The sequence below is a fragment of the Petromyzon marinus genome, chromosome 51, assembly GCF_048934315.1.
Source record: "Petromyzon marinus isolate PM22_M1 ecotype Great Lakes invasive population chromosome 51, UKy_Petmar_22M1.pri1.0, whole genome shotgun sequence".
Taxonomy (NCBI): domain Eukaryota; kingdom Metazoa; phylum Chordata; class Hyperoartia; order Petromyzontiformes; family Petromyzontidae; genus Petromyzon; species Petromyzon marinus.
This window is the reverse complement of record NC_133717.1, coordinates 9,840,804-9,860,503: the sequence shown is the minus strand read 5'-3', so window position 1 is coordinate 9,860,503 and position 19,700 is coordinate 9,840,804. Positions and strand designations below refer to the sequence as shown.

The 19,700-nt window shown below is 45.6% G+C and overlaps 2 protein-coding genes across 5 annotated transcripts in view; one reads left to right on the top strand and one right to left on the bottom strand.

The window, feature by feature from the left end:
- STX11 (syntaxin 11) overlaps positions 1-19,700 on the top strand; it is a 49,301-nt gene that overhangs the window by 4,321 nt on the left and 25,280 nt on the right. Inside the window, exons 3-4 of one of the 4 annotated variants that reach the window (XR_012947272.1) lie at positions 907-3,718; positions 4,158-4,757. The exons of 2 other annotated variants lie outside the window; for them this stretch is intronic. The gene's annotated coding sequence lies outside the window, so the exon portion shown is untranslated. Of the gene's footprint in view, positions 1-906; positions 4,758-19,700 lie in introns of those variants that run through there. One more of the 4 variants, XR_012947271.1, reaches the window with a different exon arrangement.
- Positions 4,911-19,700, bottom strand: part of ARL13B (ARF like GTPase 13B) — a 48,733-nt gene continuing 33,943 nt past the window's right edge. Inside the window, exons 6-10 of the mRNA XM_032973584.2 lie at positions 17,054-17,256; positions 16,331-16,442; positions 13,231-13,468; positions 12,587-12,709; positions 4,911-9,149 (exon numbers count right to left, since the gene is read on the bottom strand). Coding sequence (XP_032829475.2) covers positions 9,073-9,149; positions 12,587-12,709; positions 13,231-13,468; positions 16,331-16,442; positions 17,054-17,256 — 753 coding nt within the window. The 3' untranslated portion in view covers positions 4,911-9,072. The remainder of the gene's footprint in view (positions 9,150-12,586; positions 12,710-13,230; positions 13,469-16,330; positions 16,443-17,053; positions 17,257-19,700) is intronic.

Here is a 19,700-nt window from a genome sequence, read left to right as displayed (position 1 = left end):
CAAAAAGGGGAAAAACCGTATTGTAATAAAACAGTTGTGTAAAGATGTTAAAACACCAAACAAATATTTTGCAAGGAATCAATTCTGAATTAACCACACGTAATTGTGGTGGACATGCAAAAAAAAACATTCTCAGATACTAGATGCATCGTCTTTGAAACTGGTAGGTCCACACCAGAGACAGCTTTCTTTGGAGCCTAGTCTCAAAGTGTGGGTAAGAAAGGTCCCATACCAGATAATTATTACATACCTTACAGCCCCCCCCATTCTTGGAGCGCACATGACACGTGTCTTACCTGATATACCAGGAGCTGGATAAATAATTAGAGCTCTCTCCATCGCAGCAACAGCGGTACCACTTATTTGTGCCATCACTGACGAAATTCCCATTCTGGAGTCGCAAAATAAAGCAGTCCAATGTTTGTCTTTCGACACAACTCGTCGGCCGCTTGGCCTTCTGGGAAATGCACATTTCAGCAATGCTTCACTGGATTCGACATTAAATATCTACAGGCTAGTTTGAACCAATGCAGGTGAACTGCCAAGGTGCTTATAGCAACCCGTTCTGCAGGAAAATGGGTATTTTCCACAAAACAAATGAATACCCAACGCAGAATAATCATGGGGTGTAAAATGTTAGTAATAAAATAGTAAAATACCTCCATTTATTTCTCTCCACCTTTATATTTTCTTGAAAATGTACCTTGACAGCTATAACATGTATTGTCAAAACGCTTAGATGCGGTCATTGCCAATATGAGATTATAGTGCACTGTTGAAAATGTAACTGAAGGTAAATTCTATTTGTATGTAAATAAGTATCGAACTCAGAATTAAAAGTGCAGTTTAGATGTCAAAGCTATAACGTTTTTGTTCATGCATATAAATGCTTTGGTTTAATTCCAGGAGATCATGGATCCTCTGCCGCATTACTGTTACACCTACAACTTGAGGAATTTGATGCGCTTTCCTCTCAATGAGGAGCCGCAGAAAAGAAGCTTGAACCACGATCACATCACAAGTTGCTTGAAATGTTCGCGCCATTACCCATCGGCTTCGACCGAGGACTCCCGTCGACACTTGCCGCATAGGCCGCGGAGCGTTCGGGCCCCGTCAACGGAACCTGCGACGGCCGCGAGTTCAGCGGCCCCGGGCAGCGCATCGCAACCTGACAAAATGGTGCCCATGAACACGAGTACGTTAACTGATCTGATGAAATCGGTTATTAACAAGACAGTTGAGCTGAGCTGCGCAGCGGCGGCGGAGGGTAACCGGCCAGGATATGGTGTCTTCCGGGGGGTTCCAATGAACCCGCTAGCTCTGCAGACACACCCTTATCCACACAAGCATCCAATGGCTGGCTTTGTTTGGCAAATTCCTCCGCAGATGCAATGTAACACTCCAACACTGTGGCAGCAGCCCCCGATGTATTACCCACGGCAGGGTTTGCCTCCCTGCGTTCCTGGGCAAAGCAGTACTTGGACGGCACTGGGTAACAGTTATCCACCGGGTTACTCTTCAAAATCCGCCTTCTCACCTGTATCGACATCATCATCATCATCGCACCTTCAAGATCATAGTGTTCAGCACCAACATCCACCTGGTGTTTTTCCTTTTGGGCCCCCGCCACTTTATCCTGCCCCCCCCCCAGTGCCCACATCTTCAACAGTAATGCCAAAGCCAGAAATTCCAACAGCTGTGAATGTGCAACCCACCGCCACGACTGCACCAATGCACATTCCCATGTCGATGCCACAAAGCCATTCCGTAACCCCGCAGATGGTCAACAGAGGTGACTCTGCACTGCCACTGTATGCTGGTTATGTAGGCGCAAGTGTAGGTTTGGATGTCACTTTGCCAGCCTTGCGTAGCACCATACAGGAAGGCATGGATCCCAGACGGAAAGTTGTCAAGTTCATCGCGGCTAAACAGAAGGAAGAGCATGGCGCGTGCACAAGCCATAGGAATGATTCGCTGGCACAAAAGTCCCGTGATGAAAAAGCACCCAATCAGACCACAAATGTAACAGAATGCCGAGTGGCCCAAGCTCATTCGAGCACAACCTTGCATGCAACCAATAGCTCGTTGGGAGAGCACAACAAAGAACCCACTAAGTTCAGAAAGAAGCATTTGGTAGCACTGTGGGATATGGAGCTTAAATCTGCCGAGCCACAAGGGAGTTTGATAATTGATAGCAGTTGTGAAGACTTGTCAGGTCAAGGTGGACACAAGTCAATATATTTAGGCAAGCAAATGATGAAAATGAATTTCTGCAGCAGCGTTCAATCAGAAACTGCAGATTCACAAGGCGGAAAGGAATCCCCTTTGGCTTGCTTGCCTGAAGCAGTACTTGGTCAGAGATTAGAGGACAATGCTGCAACTGCTGCTGAACCTTTGGTTGCAATGAAGATTACTGAAGGTGAACAAGTCGAGGCAATCGCAGCAACTCCAGAGGCCAAATATGTAGCTGCAGGAAATTCTGAAATTGGATCAAACCAGAGTGCAATGCAAGTGGCAGAGTCTCGTTTCACGCAAAATCTGGAGGAACAAGAAGCAGCCACAAGTGAGCAACATAATGCAGCGAGTGTTGTTTTTAAGATTCGTGATGTATATTCGGTGACGAAAAGTGAATTTGATACATTGTATAAAACTAACATTGGCAACGATTATTCGAAGACAGAAAATGAAAGCTCTAGTGCAGCGACTGAAACCATTGGAAATAGAGATGCTAGAACCACAATTGTGAATACAGATGGTGTAGAACATCCGTTTTCATCCGGAAGTGACATGTGCAAAGCTCAGACAGATGATCACGAGATGCAATTGTCATCTGGAAGTGAAATAACAAATTCTGTGTTTACGGAAATGTTTCTGAAAGGACGATCTCGGAAGACCAAACACTCGGGTGAAAGTGGCATCAACACTGGGGATGACGAAAACTGTTCCAAGAGTAAAATCCCCAGAACAAAAATGAAAGGGAATGAAAAACACTTCGGTACAAATCGCCCAAAGGAAGAAGTAATTGATGACTTTGACATAATTTTGAAAATCGTAAAGCAAGAAGATGCAGACGCAACCGATGGGGGCGAGCCTCGCGTTGGCTCGCCTCTCCGCTGTTGTGAAATCGATGTCGAAAGCCAAAATACCTTGGCGAGTCTTTTGAAGGTGAAGCACATTGGGCAACTGGAGGCGACTCGAGGCGATGCCAATTGTGCGATTGCGCCGTGTGTCGGTGACAGATGGGGAGCCTTGACGAGGACCCCGCAACCAAAGCGGCCGATCAGATTAGAGTGCTCGAGGAAATCTTGGGTCCAGCCATTCGGGCTAACAGCGATAAACCATTTCCGTGATTTTAAAAAGCAGGGGCTGGAGTCGCAGGCTAAGGAGTGGGGGAAAGCAAGTCCAGAAGTCAAAGAGGAACCCTCGTTTGCAATGAGCCCATCCACCAACTGGTGAGCTGGGGCAGTATTTTTGACATGTAAGAGCGAAGCCGATCGGTGAATATCGGCCCGTGAGTTTAAATGCACTCAATGCCTGATGAATCTCTTCCAAGGCAGGGGGGGAGATGGTGATTTGCACTGCTAACCTGGTGTAGCTGCCGGACGATGTCCTTGTTCTGTAAACAGCATTTAGCAAATGTTTGCAGTCTCTTCAAATGTTTTTACGTGGTAGTTCCAGAACTTTATCGTTCAAGTGACGTTTGCGTTGGGTTTTGAAGGTCGTTAAAAATATTTCTTGATTTTTACGTCGCATTCATTCTCACACATTTTGTAATTAAAGCATGTGATAATTTCAATTCATGCTATTTTTTGGCAGAGTAATATTTCACTGTTCGCCGATGTGTGTTCGGGTTGTACCACATGTTTTTTGGTATGTCCGAGGCTTCTCTCTGCACGTGCGAGGAGCTTCAGAAAAAATTAAATTCAGTTCCTGAAGCTCTCAGAGTCTTCCGTTCTCATTCTGTTTCCACTCTCTCCCACCTCGGCATCTCTGGCACCCACCTCTTGGCTCAAGTCTTACCCTCTCACACATCCTCAGTCTGCTTCAATCACTCCATCAGAATCTTTATCCTGGAGCAATCTGATGAACTATGGTGCTATCAGTTCACATATCCAGTAGGGGCTGGTCAAATCCAATCAGTGTTCTGCAGGGTTCAGTTCTGGGTCTTTACTATTTATATTTTACCTCTTGAATCTTTTAGCTCCCGCTTTTCGTCGTCATTTCTTTGAAAATGCCCAAATCGTCTTCTTTTCCTTCATTGACCCCCTGACCTTGCCTGTCGCAGCTCTTCCTGTGTCTGGCTGTCGGACAACCCAGCATGGCGCTTTAATCGTGTTACTCTGCAATCAAGTTTGACAACGGCAGAAACACTTGTAGGATGGTTATAGCTTTTGATTTGTTTACAGCAAAGACAATAGGCGATTACCATTGTAATGCCAAGGATTAGTGAGCAATATTAAAGCACTAATAATAATAACCTCGGGCATTCCCTTACCCAAGTTTTACCGTGTGTTCTTTGCAACTATTTTGTTGCCAAAGTGAGTGATTTCGGCCAAATGCTTTGGTAGAGCGTATGGCTGCTGCCGATTAAACGTTCGGTATAGTTTGCGTTTTAGTGTAGACATTGTTATTGCCTGGCATCTACATAAGAAAGCCAGTTTGGATATTGCTATGGGAACAGAAAATACGTTTTATATACTGTTCTGTTTTTCATGTTCCACTTATAAAATTAAAACTTGCGTTTTTGTGCTTCAGTACATTCGTTATATTTTAAACAAACGAGTTTTATTTAAAATAAACTGGACCGCTGCCATTTCGCGGGTCATTGTAAAACGACTTACGGCTGTTTATTACCAGTGCCAATGAATACAATCAAACCTAAAATGAATACAATCAAACCTAAAATGATCCACTTTTCAATGTCATATGTTTATTGACTACGCGCATATTACAAGGCAAGGTATTTGTAACAAAATAAAGTGAATACTGCCATTAAAGTACACGCGCACGAAAAAAGTGTGCTCTTCATAAAACGGCCTTCATCCAAAATGATGGTAATCGTTAACAAACCAGCTGTGAACAACACCTGCAGTTTACCTTTTATCATCAACCACGGACGATCCACTGCTGGACGAAGGCCACCCCCCTCATCCCCCTGCCCCCCCAAGTCGCAGCCACCACTTCTCGTGATCCTGTAACGTAATAATCTACCTGGAACCTGCACACACATATACTGATGTTGGTGACTTCATGGCCGACCTCTATTAGCGATAGAGAATTCTGATATTTGTTATCCATTAAAAAGGTACAGTACAGCTGAATGTATGTCATTTCAAACATCGCCGTTATAAAGTACACATAAAAAAACCCCGTGCTTGTTGGGAAGTGAATTCTGACATTTTTTTACATAAATGCGTAGCTGCGAAGCAATAGGTATTCAAAAGTAAAACATTGGAGTGTATCGTACTAGAGGTAATAATTCACTGGTTCCCAACCTGTGGTCCGCAAGGCCAATGTGGGAAGTGGTTTGAAAAAACTTCCAGACACTACGATTTAGTAATTTTAAGTTTTAAAACTACGCTATTGGTGCACGGTGATCCACGAACAGTTTTTGAGAGTTGGCTGCAGTCAGTGGGTCCAGAGAGGTTTTGGACCGACAATTTTAAAAGCCTACTCAAAAACACATTATGGTGTAGTTTTCGCAGCCAATGATTCTAAATAAATGTTGGTTCGGTCCCTTGTATGCAAGATGGTCACACGTTCATGTGTAGATATAATCGGGGTTTCCCAAACTCGCAATCCACATCTTTCCAGTTTGATAAATTTTAAGCTCACCGATTTAAATGAGCTCTACATGAAGTTAAGACATGTACACACAACACACGTAAGATGGCTATCGCGATAATTAAAAGAGAAAAATTCTCAGCACGTGAGCCCTGACCAAATTACCCAGAGTAAAACTACTTGTAACGTACACAAATGTTTACTAAACGCGAACTTGGAGGTACAAAGCACAAGGTCGCGGTTCTTCCGTGTGCCAGTCTGAACAAGTGCGATGCCTTCAACAACCGACTCCTGCAGGTACAGGGAGTTGAAATGTTTCGTACGTGGAGCAGGAGATCCAGATGCTGCAAACAGCCACACACAAACTCTGCTCAGCCAGGACAACCCCTGGAATGTTCCTGATCTCATCAGACCTCGGAAACTAAGCAGGGTTGACCCTAAATTAGTGCTTGGATCAATGACCACCATGCATAACAGGTATTATAGGATGTGGGTTTTTGGTGGGCAGCAGAGGTCAGTCATTGTATTGTGTACCCCAACACCCACGCGCTTACAAACCCACTGACCGACATGGTGAAGTATGGTCAAATAACTTCCACGATTCGCACAGCATGGGGAGGCCCTCATCCAATAGATTGACAAACGGGCTGTACGTATACACACATGTGATTATTATAATTCATCAGACGCATGCAACGATTAATTAATTTGTATTTGAAAGGTGAGCTCAGAAAGATGTGCCTCGATATGTCATTAGGAATGGTATTGCGTAAAACCTGAGTAAAATGTGTGGCTGTGTTCATGTAAAAGCCAGGCAGCCCTAGAGTATGAATAACCAAGGGGATCTATAGCTAGGTCACCCTGTACCTTAATCACAGTGGCAAACAAGCTTGCTCTCCAAAGCATTGGCCTGCGAATGTGCCGCGTTAACCAGCAGGTTGTTCTGCTGCATGTGGACTTTCTCTTTCGAAATGACAAAAACACTTCAAAGGAGTGACAAAACAAATAAGGGACTGCATTGGCCACTGTGCAAAGGGGCAACACAAAATATATATTAAAAAAAAACCCACACTTGTTTAAAATGCCTTGCAAAGGAGCAATACATAGAAACTGAAGTTTCAGGTGAGTCTTCCTTCAGCACCAAATGGTAGAGGTTACACTTTAATCTGGGGATTTGCAGGAAACTGTAATTTTGACAGAGCTAGGAAACCGTTCTAAGTTGACTGCAGAAGTAGTCTACTGTTATTCGACAGCAAAAGATGGTGTGTATGATCGCCAACGGTGGAGGGGGTGCTACTGCCTGAAGTTAGTGGACCCAGTGGCCTCCGTAAAGGCGTTGTAGAGGGGAAATAAGAGACACCGAGTAATTACCATGGCTAATATGAGTGCCAAGAGACATACGGACCCAGTCCTGGGCCTCTGCTCAGTGGAATCAACTTTAAATGAGTAACTGATGCAGGGTGAAAACATCAGCACTGGGGAGACGAAGGTGGCCAGGCATGGCCCTTGGTCACACCCACCCCCTTTGTGCACTTAGGACCCAGAGTTCTGAATGGATCATCCAGATGACCAACAGTCACATTTATCCTCTCCATAGAGGATAAAGTGCGACCTATGGCTATCCCTACCATCTCCATATGTTCTGAAGAAGCACCTTTACGCAAAACATCAGCCACTACATATTTTTTACATTATAAGCAGTGTTAATTATTTATGTGGCTGAGTTTTTGAGTTGTAATTTAACTTCAAACGACGTATAAAATGTAAAACTAATGAACTGACATAAATCCATGAATTTGATATTACCTTACTCAGGCTCCACAGAGGATCAAAATAAAAGTGTACATTGTGCTACGTCTACAGTTGGTTAAAATGAATGTAGGAGTTGCACACAGCCATCATGTGAAGGTTTGAAAACAATGCGTTCGTAGAAAAAATTAAGCTGCTTAGGGCAGTGACGTGGCCGAGCGGTAGGGCATCTGCTGCCGGATGTTGCAAGGGTTTGCGGTTCAAGTACAGTGGTCACCCTGGTTAATACTGTGGATGTATTAACCATGAATACACAGCAATTTCCCCTGCAGTGGACGTTAAGTATCCAGGTTATTTGGAAAAGAGTAGGTTATGGGTGCTTGTGCTACGGTCTAAATATTCGACATTTGAAGAATTACCTGCATATCACGCTACTGCTCATTCTACCATTGAGCCTCCAAGCTGGATTCGCCGACTTTATCTATCTGTGAAATGGGGCGCTTTCATGATAGCCTTGCGCGATAGCAAAAGGCGACGATACTAAATGTGCCAAATTATTATCAGAAAGTAGAATGCGTTTGTTTTGTTCAGGAACACCATATGGTTCCTTTCAATGCATGGTTTGTCTGTGAAGTCCTGTGGTCCCACGTTTAATTACATACAGTTTCCTTTCATCGTGATCCGACAGTATTTGTGATCGCGTTAAATAACACACTCTTGTTTTCTGCAGAAACACACACGTTCTCTGTTAGGTATTAATAAAATAAATCGTAACAAACATGGTAATCTCTTTTGAAAACCGTTTGAGTCTTTATCAAAATATAAAACGTTAATCGGTAGACCTAAAGGAATTGTGCTCCATCTGCAGTTTGGTCACTCTTTTTTAGTCTCTATATTTTTCATATCTGATAGTGTCAAGTGAACCAATTTAGTGCTGTATTTTTATGCTTCAGTTTGAAATAAACACGTTCTCTTGACCATTCTAAATTCAGTATTCTAGCCAATATGCGACTATTAGAAATAACCCGCCAAGCAGCTTGACTACAGTTTGACTTTTCACCCCGTGTTCTTAAGATGAAAAAATGCAAGTTTCTGAAGTGATGAAAGCACATGATTAGAGCTCAGACGGTTAATCGATTACGTGAATTATTTTACTAAAAGTTTGCATTTGACTATTTGTTTCATGGTCCATTGCTTGGGCCCTCTTTAAAAACTGGGGCTACCCCCACATCCTGCCTCCCGAAGGTGGGAAACCCCCTACAAGCCACAGCCAGCGTGATGTGGCTGATGATGCTGACAACATCAAGCCCCGCTCATCACCTCTCGTCCAGAGACACACGTAGGAACAGAGGTGCGACTTTTCCCCCCAACGATTTTCGTGTTGTTCGATTAGCCGAGTAATCAAACTCATAATTGGACCGATAAATAATCAGATATCCCATATGGACTGATCTTCGCGTGACGACTAGGGTGGTCTGTTGATGGTCCCGATGAGTCCTCAGGTGTTTGTCCATGCCGTGGGTTATGTGGGTTGGTTGTTTAGTTGAGAACGTCATTGGACTCGCTGTTGGGAATGGGACGCAGGATCAGTGGTGGTAGTGGTCGTCCCCGAACATCTGTCGGTTAAAAAAAAATGCAACAGCAACAACCGGTATTATGTTCTGGCCTGAGGACGTCTGGAAACACAGGGTAATATTTCTTTACTTTGAGGCCTTTGCCGAGTCAGGTCGGCATGACTCGGGAGGCACGATGTTGTTTTTTTAAGCTGCAGAACTCGAGCCGTGCGTGTCGCTGACGTCACAAATTGAAAGAGTTACACTTCCTCAGGGCACCCTCAGCCCATACCCATTGTAACTCTGTTTACAGTAGCACTCCACTTCGCCACATCGATATGGAGGGTGCTCCTTGCGGATCCTATTATCTACAATTATCCTCTAATCTGCTGAATGGCCGCGGTTTAACAACCGTTGTCGCTGGGCGTGGCACGTTAATGAGCTGCAGGTGAACGAGGTTAATTGCAGCAAATTGCCACGGCACTTCTCTCATCTGTGAAATGACCGAGGATATTAAGAGCAAACTGTTCTACATATAACAAGGGACTCCCAGCTTCTGTGGCGTTACACCAGTCTATATCCACAACTACAGGGTAAATTTAATTCTTAAAATGTCTAAAATCAATGACATGGCAATTACCAAAATTTAAACCTGCCAATCCTAATATAATGAAGCATGCCGTTCAAGAGCAATAGACTATCAATGTGCCAACGCATGTGTAGTTTCGGGCACACAATGGAATACTGCACTGCAACATCCTGCCTCTCAGAAGAGGGCAGTGTTAAGCAGCAATACAGCAAACACCAATGTTTGATATACATTCAAATTATCATTATTGCTGTTAGACGCAACACCATAGAGAAAGGAGCCACATCAATACCCAGTATAAAGGAAGACAACCCAAGCATTAAATAGCTCTTGTAGATGATGACCTAAGATGTGTTTTTCCAGGGCTGTCTCCAATCATTTAAAGTCACTTTTGTAGTGAGTTCCGGAGACACTTGTAGAGACGACGCGTTTATTACAACGCACTACAGCAACAGACCTTCGTATACAGACTAGGGACTCAGTCTACGTCCAGCGTGCATGACACCGGCTACGCTCTCAGGTCCTCCGGCTACGCATTACCTAGGGGAGGCTATCTGACCCGACCCAGCCAAGGTGCGGGTCTAGACCACTGGCTTCCTCGGACCTGGCCCTTACAAGGACGTCGGGCCGGGAGTCCCAGGGTCTCACCACTAGCCCGCAAAGAGCCCCGGCCCTTACAAGGACAGCGGGGCTAGGGGGTCCGGGGTCCTAAGCTGGCTGGTCTTCTGGCTTCTGTCTTCGACTGGTCCCGAACCTCTGGAGAGGTCCGCTTATATACACCTTCCCCACCGAGGGGCGGGGCTGCGTGGGATCCTGGAACACCCCGCAGCCCCCTCCCGTTGGGAGGGGCCTCGGGGGATCCCAGAACACCCCGCAGCCCCCTCCTGCCTTTGGGCTGGGCACTGCAGCAACTCCCCTGCCGGTAGGAGGTACCGCCCTTGATGGGTCCTGTCGACCACTGCAGGTAAGTGTGGCCCATCATGAGCGCCAATGAAGTGCATTCTATTGATATCATTGTGGTACAAACTGCTAGGGATGTAAAGATGTAACACATCGTCCACTGAAACCGATTCTTACGTTCACAATAGATATGCTGAATTGTCCGTAAATAATACATTGTTCTCGCTTCATGTGAATATAAAATTTAGACCAAGAAAACAGACAAAACAGAAATAGCGAGATCAAACAAACGCGAATCAATTGAAACAGTAAAACCTAGACAAAGAATCGAATCTTCAACTGAATCACCGAATGAAAGTTCGACCAATCGCTCGGATAGTAAATCATTACTTGTCTAATACTGTACTAGTTAATACAAATACTTAACAAGACATTGTGTATGGTGGGAACCAGTCACATTGAGTCTTAAGAGGTTACACATCACAAGATAGACATACAATATCTATCCTGTGATAGTGCCAATCAATGCGGGAACCACGAAGCTGGAACTTAAAGAGGAAAATTGGCATTTTCTTATTAACAACAGGATACTTGTGCTTCCGCATAACCATGGAATGATGTTGTTTTATGACAAAATAAAAAAAAACCAACCCAATTATCTACTCGGTTGTGTTATTAAGGATGCACGCCACAAGGCAAACTGGCCAATTTCTAGCGACAGCCAATGAGTAAAGGTCACGATACACTCGGGCAATTCGAGAGTACAGCAATTGTCACTGGCAGCGTGCATCTATCAAAACTTGGCATGGCAGATAGAGTTGTGTCTTGTCACTAAAAACAGAGTTGAAAAGTGTGTGTTCAAGAAAAATGCTGAGTCTGCACAGCACAAAGCCTCGAGTCATTACGTGATCTCACCGCGATCTGATTAGAAGCTGCCATCTTAGTTGCCCACTAGGGGGCGCTGCGATTAGATTTTGTCAAGAATTGGTCGAGTGAATTTATGTTGCATATTGCAGGGGCGGGGAACCTTTTTTCTACCAAGGGCCATTTGGATATTTATAACATCATTCGCGGGCCATACAAAATTATCAACTTAAAAAATAGCCCGTCATATTTGGTCAAACATTTAATTCACTCGCCCCTAATGCGATGGATGGAACTGCTTCTCTTTGGCGAGGCGTGTGGTGATGTTAGCCGGTATTGATGATGTTTGCTACTCGCAACTGCTTTTCCAGGTTTGCGCCTAGATTTATTGAATTTCGAGTCGCGCCTGCGGTTGCCTTGGCAGGGCCACACCAAATGATTTTGCGGGTCTCATACGACCTGCGGGCCGGACGTTCCCCACCCCTGGCATATCGGAACAAGTGTTAACGTACGTCTCTTTTGTCAATCCACTGCTGGATGAGGACCTCCCCACCCCCGTACGGGTCGTGGCGAGATCATTTGACCATATATCACCACGCTGCTCAGTGCCGGTACCGATGGCAATTGCCAGTGACGATTGCTCGTGACGTATTCCGTGAAACTCTCCGAACGTACGGTGATATCTTGACCTTTCAAGAGCAGGCGACGCCCATTTTAATTTTCACCCTGCTTCATACCTATCGCCCCGTGGTGTAACGTTACGCGGTGGCATTACAGGTCCAGGTCAAGTGCAGTGGTCCCATGACTGGGTGTGGGAGCAGCGCAGCTCACCTGGAGTGGTCGTGTCGCAGTTAGCGCGCTGTGGCACGAACCCGGCCGCCGCCCCGGTTCGATTCCCGCTCACGACCAATAACAGCGACGAATATTTGAACCGGTCCTGGGCCTTCCCTAGGTCGACTCAGCCTCAAATGAGTACCTGGTGTGGTGTGTAAACATCGCCACTAGGGAGACAAAGGCGGCCGGGGGTGGTGTTGGCCATCTACCCCCTCGTGTACCGTTCTGCCTTTCATAGGGTGCTCGCTAACAGCACTTGTCCCAACAGTCTTGTTAAGGCTATATTGGAGATCTTTGTTTGTGTTTTGCTGACCTGAAGAGGTAGTAGTGGCCGTGAAGGCGGCGGTGCCACCCTCCGTGTGGTCTTCCAAGTTGACGGGCTCCACCTTGTTCCGCTTCACCTTCTTGCGTTTCTTTTTGGGCTTCTCATCAACGCCTGTGGAACGCCATCAACAATTGCACTCGGTGGAAACAAGCCCTGAACGTCGAGTGTGTCCTGGACACATCCGAGCCAATGTTAACATCACAAATTGTAACATGAACATGTTAAATGCAAGTCACGTACGTAAACTTTAAGAGCAGGTTACATGTAATTGATTGCTTAAATTATTGGATCGCTCAGCTCTACATATTACTCACCTATGTATGCCCAATCACGTGGTTTACAGGTAGTCCTGATGAGTGCTCAGATGCTTTGCCATGATGTGGATGGAGGGGGACAGGCCTGGACTTTTTCACGTTATCTGATCAGTTGAGTCATCAAACCAATATTCGGCAGAGTAACCAATTACTTAAATAATCGGACAGCCCAGCTGTAAACCTCTCAGAAGCCTCGGGGGTTTGCTCACTCAGCAGCGGAAGCATCCGTTAAAAAGAGCTTAATAGCTCATCGGATTCCCCCAGCACACATAAATATTCAGATTCTGAAGTCTTGCAGCGCCGACGGCGTGAACGTACCGGCGCTGGTTGTGTCGGTGCGGTCGGTGTCGCCCTCCGAGTGTTGGAGGCGCGCGCTGCCGCTCGCCGGTCGTCCCGCCTCGTCCGCGCTGTCGCCCAACGCGGGGCCTCGCTCCCCCAAGCTGGGCTCCGCGTTGCCCGCAGCCGACGTTTCCTTCTCCTGCAGCACCACCTCGCCGTTGAGGGCACTCGCGCCCCTTTTCGCCGTGTCCTTCTCTCGCTTCATTCGATCTTCGTTCTGCGCGGTGGACAAGAGCGGTGGCGACAGCCAGTTCGCGCGAGTTTATGCACGCACGGGTGAGATAACACAGCGGGCAGTGGCAGACCCACTCGTGCACATTTCACACCTGCGGTTAGCACGGCTGGCTACGTACGGCGCGAAAGAAGTTCTACATACATGTACCAGTGTGTGTATGTACAGCCCCCTTTGTCAACCCACTGCTGGATGAGGGCCTCTCCACGCCGAGCGGGACACGGGGGTTATTTGACCATACTTCACCAAGATGATCGGTACACGTCTAGCAGCGAAGGCCTGAGTGTATCATGGCCTTTAATAGCAGGGTTGGTGAGGGTGGGGAGCGTTGACGTGGGGAGAATATAAGTACAGTCCAACAATCGATTTTGCTGGATTGCCCTGAGATGACCACTATGTAGGACAGCCCCACAACAGCCTATGACAACCTGACTTGTATGGTGATCACCAATTCAATATCCAGGTTCAACCCTGCCTGGATTCTGAGATCTGCTGAGATCAGGCACATTCTGGGTGATTTTTCATCCGTGATAGGTTTGTGATTACATCTCAAAATACTGTAAAGATAATGTAATAATGTTTACAGCACTTTGTCAATACACTGTCGGATGTAGGCCTCCTCATTCTGTGTCAGCCATGCGGGTTATCTGACCATACTTTACCATGCTTGGCAGTGATAGCTGGTAAAGGGTGCGGGGAAGGGAGCAGGATATCACTCGCCCCTGATGATTGCCGTGGCTGGGAATTTAACTGAGGTGGCCAGGTTCATCACAAAGTGAGGCACCTTCCACTCCATAAGAATAATGCAATTTATTTATCCGAGAAATACCCATGACCATTGCAGGATGGTTCTGCATTGGGATATTTTTAATGTGGGATGAAACTGGAGCACCCAGGAAAAACCCACACATATGAGGAGTCACACACCCACTTGTTGTACTGCCATCTCTAAAAATGAGGGGGAAATGTGCATCTGGGGAGGTAGAGAGATAGATGTATTTGATTTGCGTTTATAGGTGACCTCCCTTTACGTATCAAGTACGTACCTATGAATAGCACCTACGATTAGTGCGGCTGGCTACGTACGGTGCGAAAGAAGTTCTGCATACATACAGTACACTATAAAACACACTTGATTTATATATCTATAAAATAGTTTTAATAAGGAATTGTTATATAAGGTGCAGCCCTGTAATTACGTGCTCACGCCACTACTGCTGGCAGAAGGGCCACTGCTTAAGGGACCTCTAGAGAGGATATTTGCCCTACTCTAGTACGCTGGTCAGTCGCCTTGGAAAGGTGGGAGCACCTATAATTTGTATCATTTTTTATTTTACCGGGAAAGGCCCACTTTTTCAAAAGCGACCTGACCATAAATGATAGCTCAGCGAAGTGGCTTATCGCGTGCAAATTTATATCAGCCAAATACTCAAAAACACATGTTTATATATGCGGAGGGAAAAAAAACGGAGGACCCGGAGAAAGATCCATGCGACCATGGGGAGAGAGAGAATGCAAACTCCAAATATACAGCAGGCATCAGGGTCAGGATCAAACCCACGAACTGCTTAATACCAGGCGAGGTCGTTACCATCTCCACGGGGAGAGAGAGAGGGAGACACACAAACTACAAATATACAGCAGGCATCGTAAAAGTCGGGATTGAACCCACGACCTGCTGTATACCAGGCGAGATAGTCAACATCTCACCACCGTGGCACCCCAATTTATTGCACAGCACGCCGCGACCTGCCGACTGACCAAACTCTTGTGTAACCATTTACACTGCTGGATGGACAGAGGTGGTGGGGGCGATGATTTAATGAACCCTGCACCATAGTTTTAATTGCCCCACCGGGAGATCAAATCTGCAAACTCTGGGTTGCAAGTGCAGTTTGCTAACCATTACACCATGACAGCATAGTTGTTATAAGGATTAATGAACAAGAAATGTTCTCCTTTCTCTGAGTGACATCTATAGACTTGGGTAAAAAAAAAAGCCATTAACATTTTGGCACATTTTACTTGTAGATCAATTTAAATGCAGATTAACAGGAGGCAGATTACATAGAGGTGCTCGGTTAAACAGAGCTGACTGTAATGTGAGTTTTGTGATGCTCAAAAGAGCTACTACAGCATGTCTAAATGTAGCTCGTCAAGCAGCCAGTCGGCATATAGAGATTTGTATTCATCAATTAATATCGATTTGTCTCCGAGTTTTCTCCGGGTATTCGGGTTTCCTCCCACACGAAGCCAAATGCTTAGGAATGGAATTGGCCAAACATCCCCAGTGCATGACCCTTCCCAAAAAATCATGGGCCTTGAGAGAGTCAGTGAGACCTTAAATACAGACGTTACATAATGAGCACGATTATTTTTTTTTTTAGATTTGAAGCTTTCGTGACTGCAAGGATCCTTACTCTTTGGTTCTATTAGGTAAAGTCACGTAGGTAAAAAATAAAACAAAAATCACGACGCTTCGGTCACCTGATGAAGGCCGCTTGTGTTGTGGCTGAAACGTCGTGATGTTTGTTGTTTTATTTTTTACCTACGTGACTTTACCGAATAGAACCAAAGAGTAAGCGCGATTATTGTGCTCATCGATCGAATTGGGCGCGTATGAATGTATGATTTTCAATCAGTGGCAATTCCATGCAAACAAATTTGCTTCCGGTGCGATTTGTGCACAAGACGGAACCTACGGCAGCGCACACAAGACCGTACGGACGTGACGGCGCAAAAAACGAGACGCACGGTACAATTCATTGAATTGCGGGCAGGGGGTTCGGTAAGGATAACCATTCCATAGCTATAAACCACAAAAGCAAGTTGATGTAGCTCGGTCACCTGGGCGATGACGTTCTCGATCGGCTGGAAGGGGTTTTCCATCACCTCATTGTCCTCGTCTCCCTTCACAGATTTCCCCTGTCTCTCCGCCTCTTCGCGTTCCTGCTGGTCCCTGAGTACAGCACACACGCGATTGCTCGTTCACACAGAGCCCAGCTCCTGCACACGAGCCGATTTAATCGCTCTGTGTCCACAGTTGGTGTCCTCTCAGGCGCCGTACCTTGTTTGGCTAATGCTCCACTGTTAGTTGAAAAATAATAATTGTGTGTGTGCTACATGCTCTGACATTACCCGCTATGACATTAACGATATAGAACAAAAACCTGAGACGTTTGCAAAGATGTACGAAAAGATGCATGCTTGGGATTAAGATGGAATGAGCAACACATGAACTCGAGAACATACGCAGGTAAATGAGATCATCCATAGCATTAAGTAAGTGGCCTTTGGAAGGACATGTCGTGAGAAGGGATGACGGATGATGGCGAAGAATAATAAAGGAGTAGCAGCCAATGAATGGAGCACATCCAAAATGATGTCCACGTAGGCGACGGATCGATGAAGCCAGCTCGTGTGCAGGTTCTGGGTGTAATTGTTGCATCGCAAAATCGTGAGAGGTGGCTTGAGGAGGCCTTCATCCAACAGCAAACCGATCATGGCCGCTACTGCTGACGATGATGATGATGATCCAACAATAATGATGATCACCGCAGCGCCACCCACCTCTCCTGGCGTACCCGCAGGACCCTTTCCCTGCGCTCTTTGCGCTGGGCGGCCTCCTGTGCGCGCTGGGCGGCCGTGTCGCGCTCCACACGCTCCTTGAGCTCGGCGTAGTCGTGGCTGATGGTGCGCAGGATCCAGTGCAGCCCGGTCACGATGGCGCGGTCCTGCTTCTTGCCGCTGCCAAACACGGCCGAACACGTCTCCTGCCGCGGACGAATTCCCGGTACGTGTGTGAGACCGTTGGTCTCGCTCGCTCGTGGAGTACTGCTACTATAACCTTATTTACACGGTTATAAGATGCAATTCACCCCTGCCCCCCCCCCCAAGTATTTTAAAAGTGAAAGTTGGGGGTGTATCTTTGGAAGCCAGAAAATAGTGTACATTTATCTCTGAGAAGATGTGTTTTAATCTAGTTGTTGAGAATCATGGACCAGAAGACAAGTTCTCCATAGCAATGCGTCACAACCCAGAGGACAGAACACCACCAGAAGCTGCTCAGATTGATCTTCCAGAAGAAGAGCTGCTCTATTTAAAGCAGCTCGTTCATAATCATTTTCTGGAAGATGGTAATCCTTATTACCATATTCTCCTGATTACAAAACACAGTTCTTTTTATAATTATGCCAACATTTGGGGTTGGCTTTCACCTTCTAGAGCATCTTAAGTCCAGATAATACGAGCACAACTACTGCTGTTGAAACCGTGTAGCTACCAAATGTCCTGGTTTGGCTGGGAATGTCCTGGATTTTTAGAAAGGCTGTCTTGGTGTTGCAAAGCTTCAGTGCAAATTTTTGCCTTAAAACTTTCGTGACTTGCAGGAATTCATATTCTTGGTTCTTTCGGTAAAGTCACGTATTATTTTAATTTTTATTATTTTTATTTTATTTAGCTTCAGTGCAAGTTGGGATTCTGTCTCCCGTTTAACATTTCCTTGCCTCCTGCGCAGGGGACGCAAAGACCTATTCCAACGGGTGGGGTATGCAAGATGTGACTGTGGGCCCCCCTCCTTTCTCCCGACTCACTTTTACTGAAAAAGCTACGGATGGTTCTAACCCGCATACAATCATATGTAGGCTCTAATTCAATATATGATTTTAGTTCCACCGCGTATTGGGTTTAGGTGAAGACAAGTCTTATCTAAAAGGCCTGAGTGTATCATGGCCAACACTCACAATGAAGTTATCATGCATCTTGCTTTCGAGCAAGCCCATCAGTCTCGGATTTCCTTAGAGGAGGTGGATCGTGCAACTTTACGCTCTATTGATATGATAGTCAGATGCGTTAATCGGGCTTGGTCCATGGTAGACCACGGGTAATTTTTAATGGATATATATATTTTAAAAAATTACACTCTTTACTTATTTTTCTGTTGATTCGGGCCGTCTTGTGGCCGACTGCGCCCCTATGCGTCGCATAACGCTGCTATGTACCTCCCCACCCCCCATGGTTGCGCCCTTGATCCTGCTCTTATCAAAGAGCAGGGCTACCCAACTAGTGGGTGTAGTTAGCAGGGGAGCAAAGCTGGGCTTGTGAGCAATGGACAAGGGCTAACATAAGAAAGACGGAGGGAGTGGGCCACTTACTGTGGTGGGTGGCGATAGCGGTTGAGTGGGTGTGGTTGGGCCTGTCAGGTTGAGCTTCCCGGAAACATAGTAACTACTACTTGATTCTAGTTGTAGTAACTACTACTAGAATCAAGTAAGAGCTAATACAAGCTGTGCAACATTGTGAAAGTACAGGCTTTTTACCGCGCGTAGATTTTTCTTTACTTAACTGTGCTTAAAAAGGAAAGTATTTACCATCTGAAATAATTTAACTTTTCAAACTTAAGCTTCGGTACCAATTCCAGCATAAGTACATTTGGACACATACGCATCGACTATTTAAGATGGCTTACATTTCAGTTTCTAACTTTTTTTATATGTATAGCTAACCATTACTCTCTGCATTGACTAATTTCAGAAAACTCCTTATCAGCACGATGGCTTTTGCAGCCAGGAAGTCCGTGCAAGAAACCGCAAGCTGCGAAACTCGCATTAACCAAAGGGAACTTATTTGGACACAGCAATTACACAGCAATTATGGGTAAGAGCATATCCAAGACATTTTGTTTAGTTTATCATCGGCCCAATAGTTTTTCAGACCATTATTACATAGCAGCGTTTGTTGAAGCAAGAACACTGTAAACAAATTTCAGCCTGCCCGAGTCTCATCAGCAAGTCATGCACGTTCAAGAAAATGCAGCTGAATTAGCAGATTTGATTGGCAACAGCACTTCATGTATGTATGTAACTCTGAAGAATGGGACACACCTCTGAGTTCATAAGTCCATGCATTCCAAAGCTGCTCCAGTCACCAGTGCAGTGAGTGATAGGTGCGTCCGTAAACACACGCAGTCTCTTGCTGTACTTATCCTTTCCTCATTGCCGTTAATGATCATCTGCTCTTTACTGCTGTGAGTCACTGACTGCGATCATTTGCATAAGAGTGATAATGATGATTTGAATAATATCCTTTGGAATTTTAAACACTTGCTTCCAACAAATCCCAGATTCATAATGCACCAAATAGCACTTTTATTGTCAGGGCATGCAAGTGGTAAGATAAGTTTCGGCCAGTCAACCGACGTGAAAATCCCCTCCGCCTC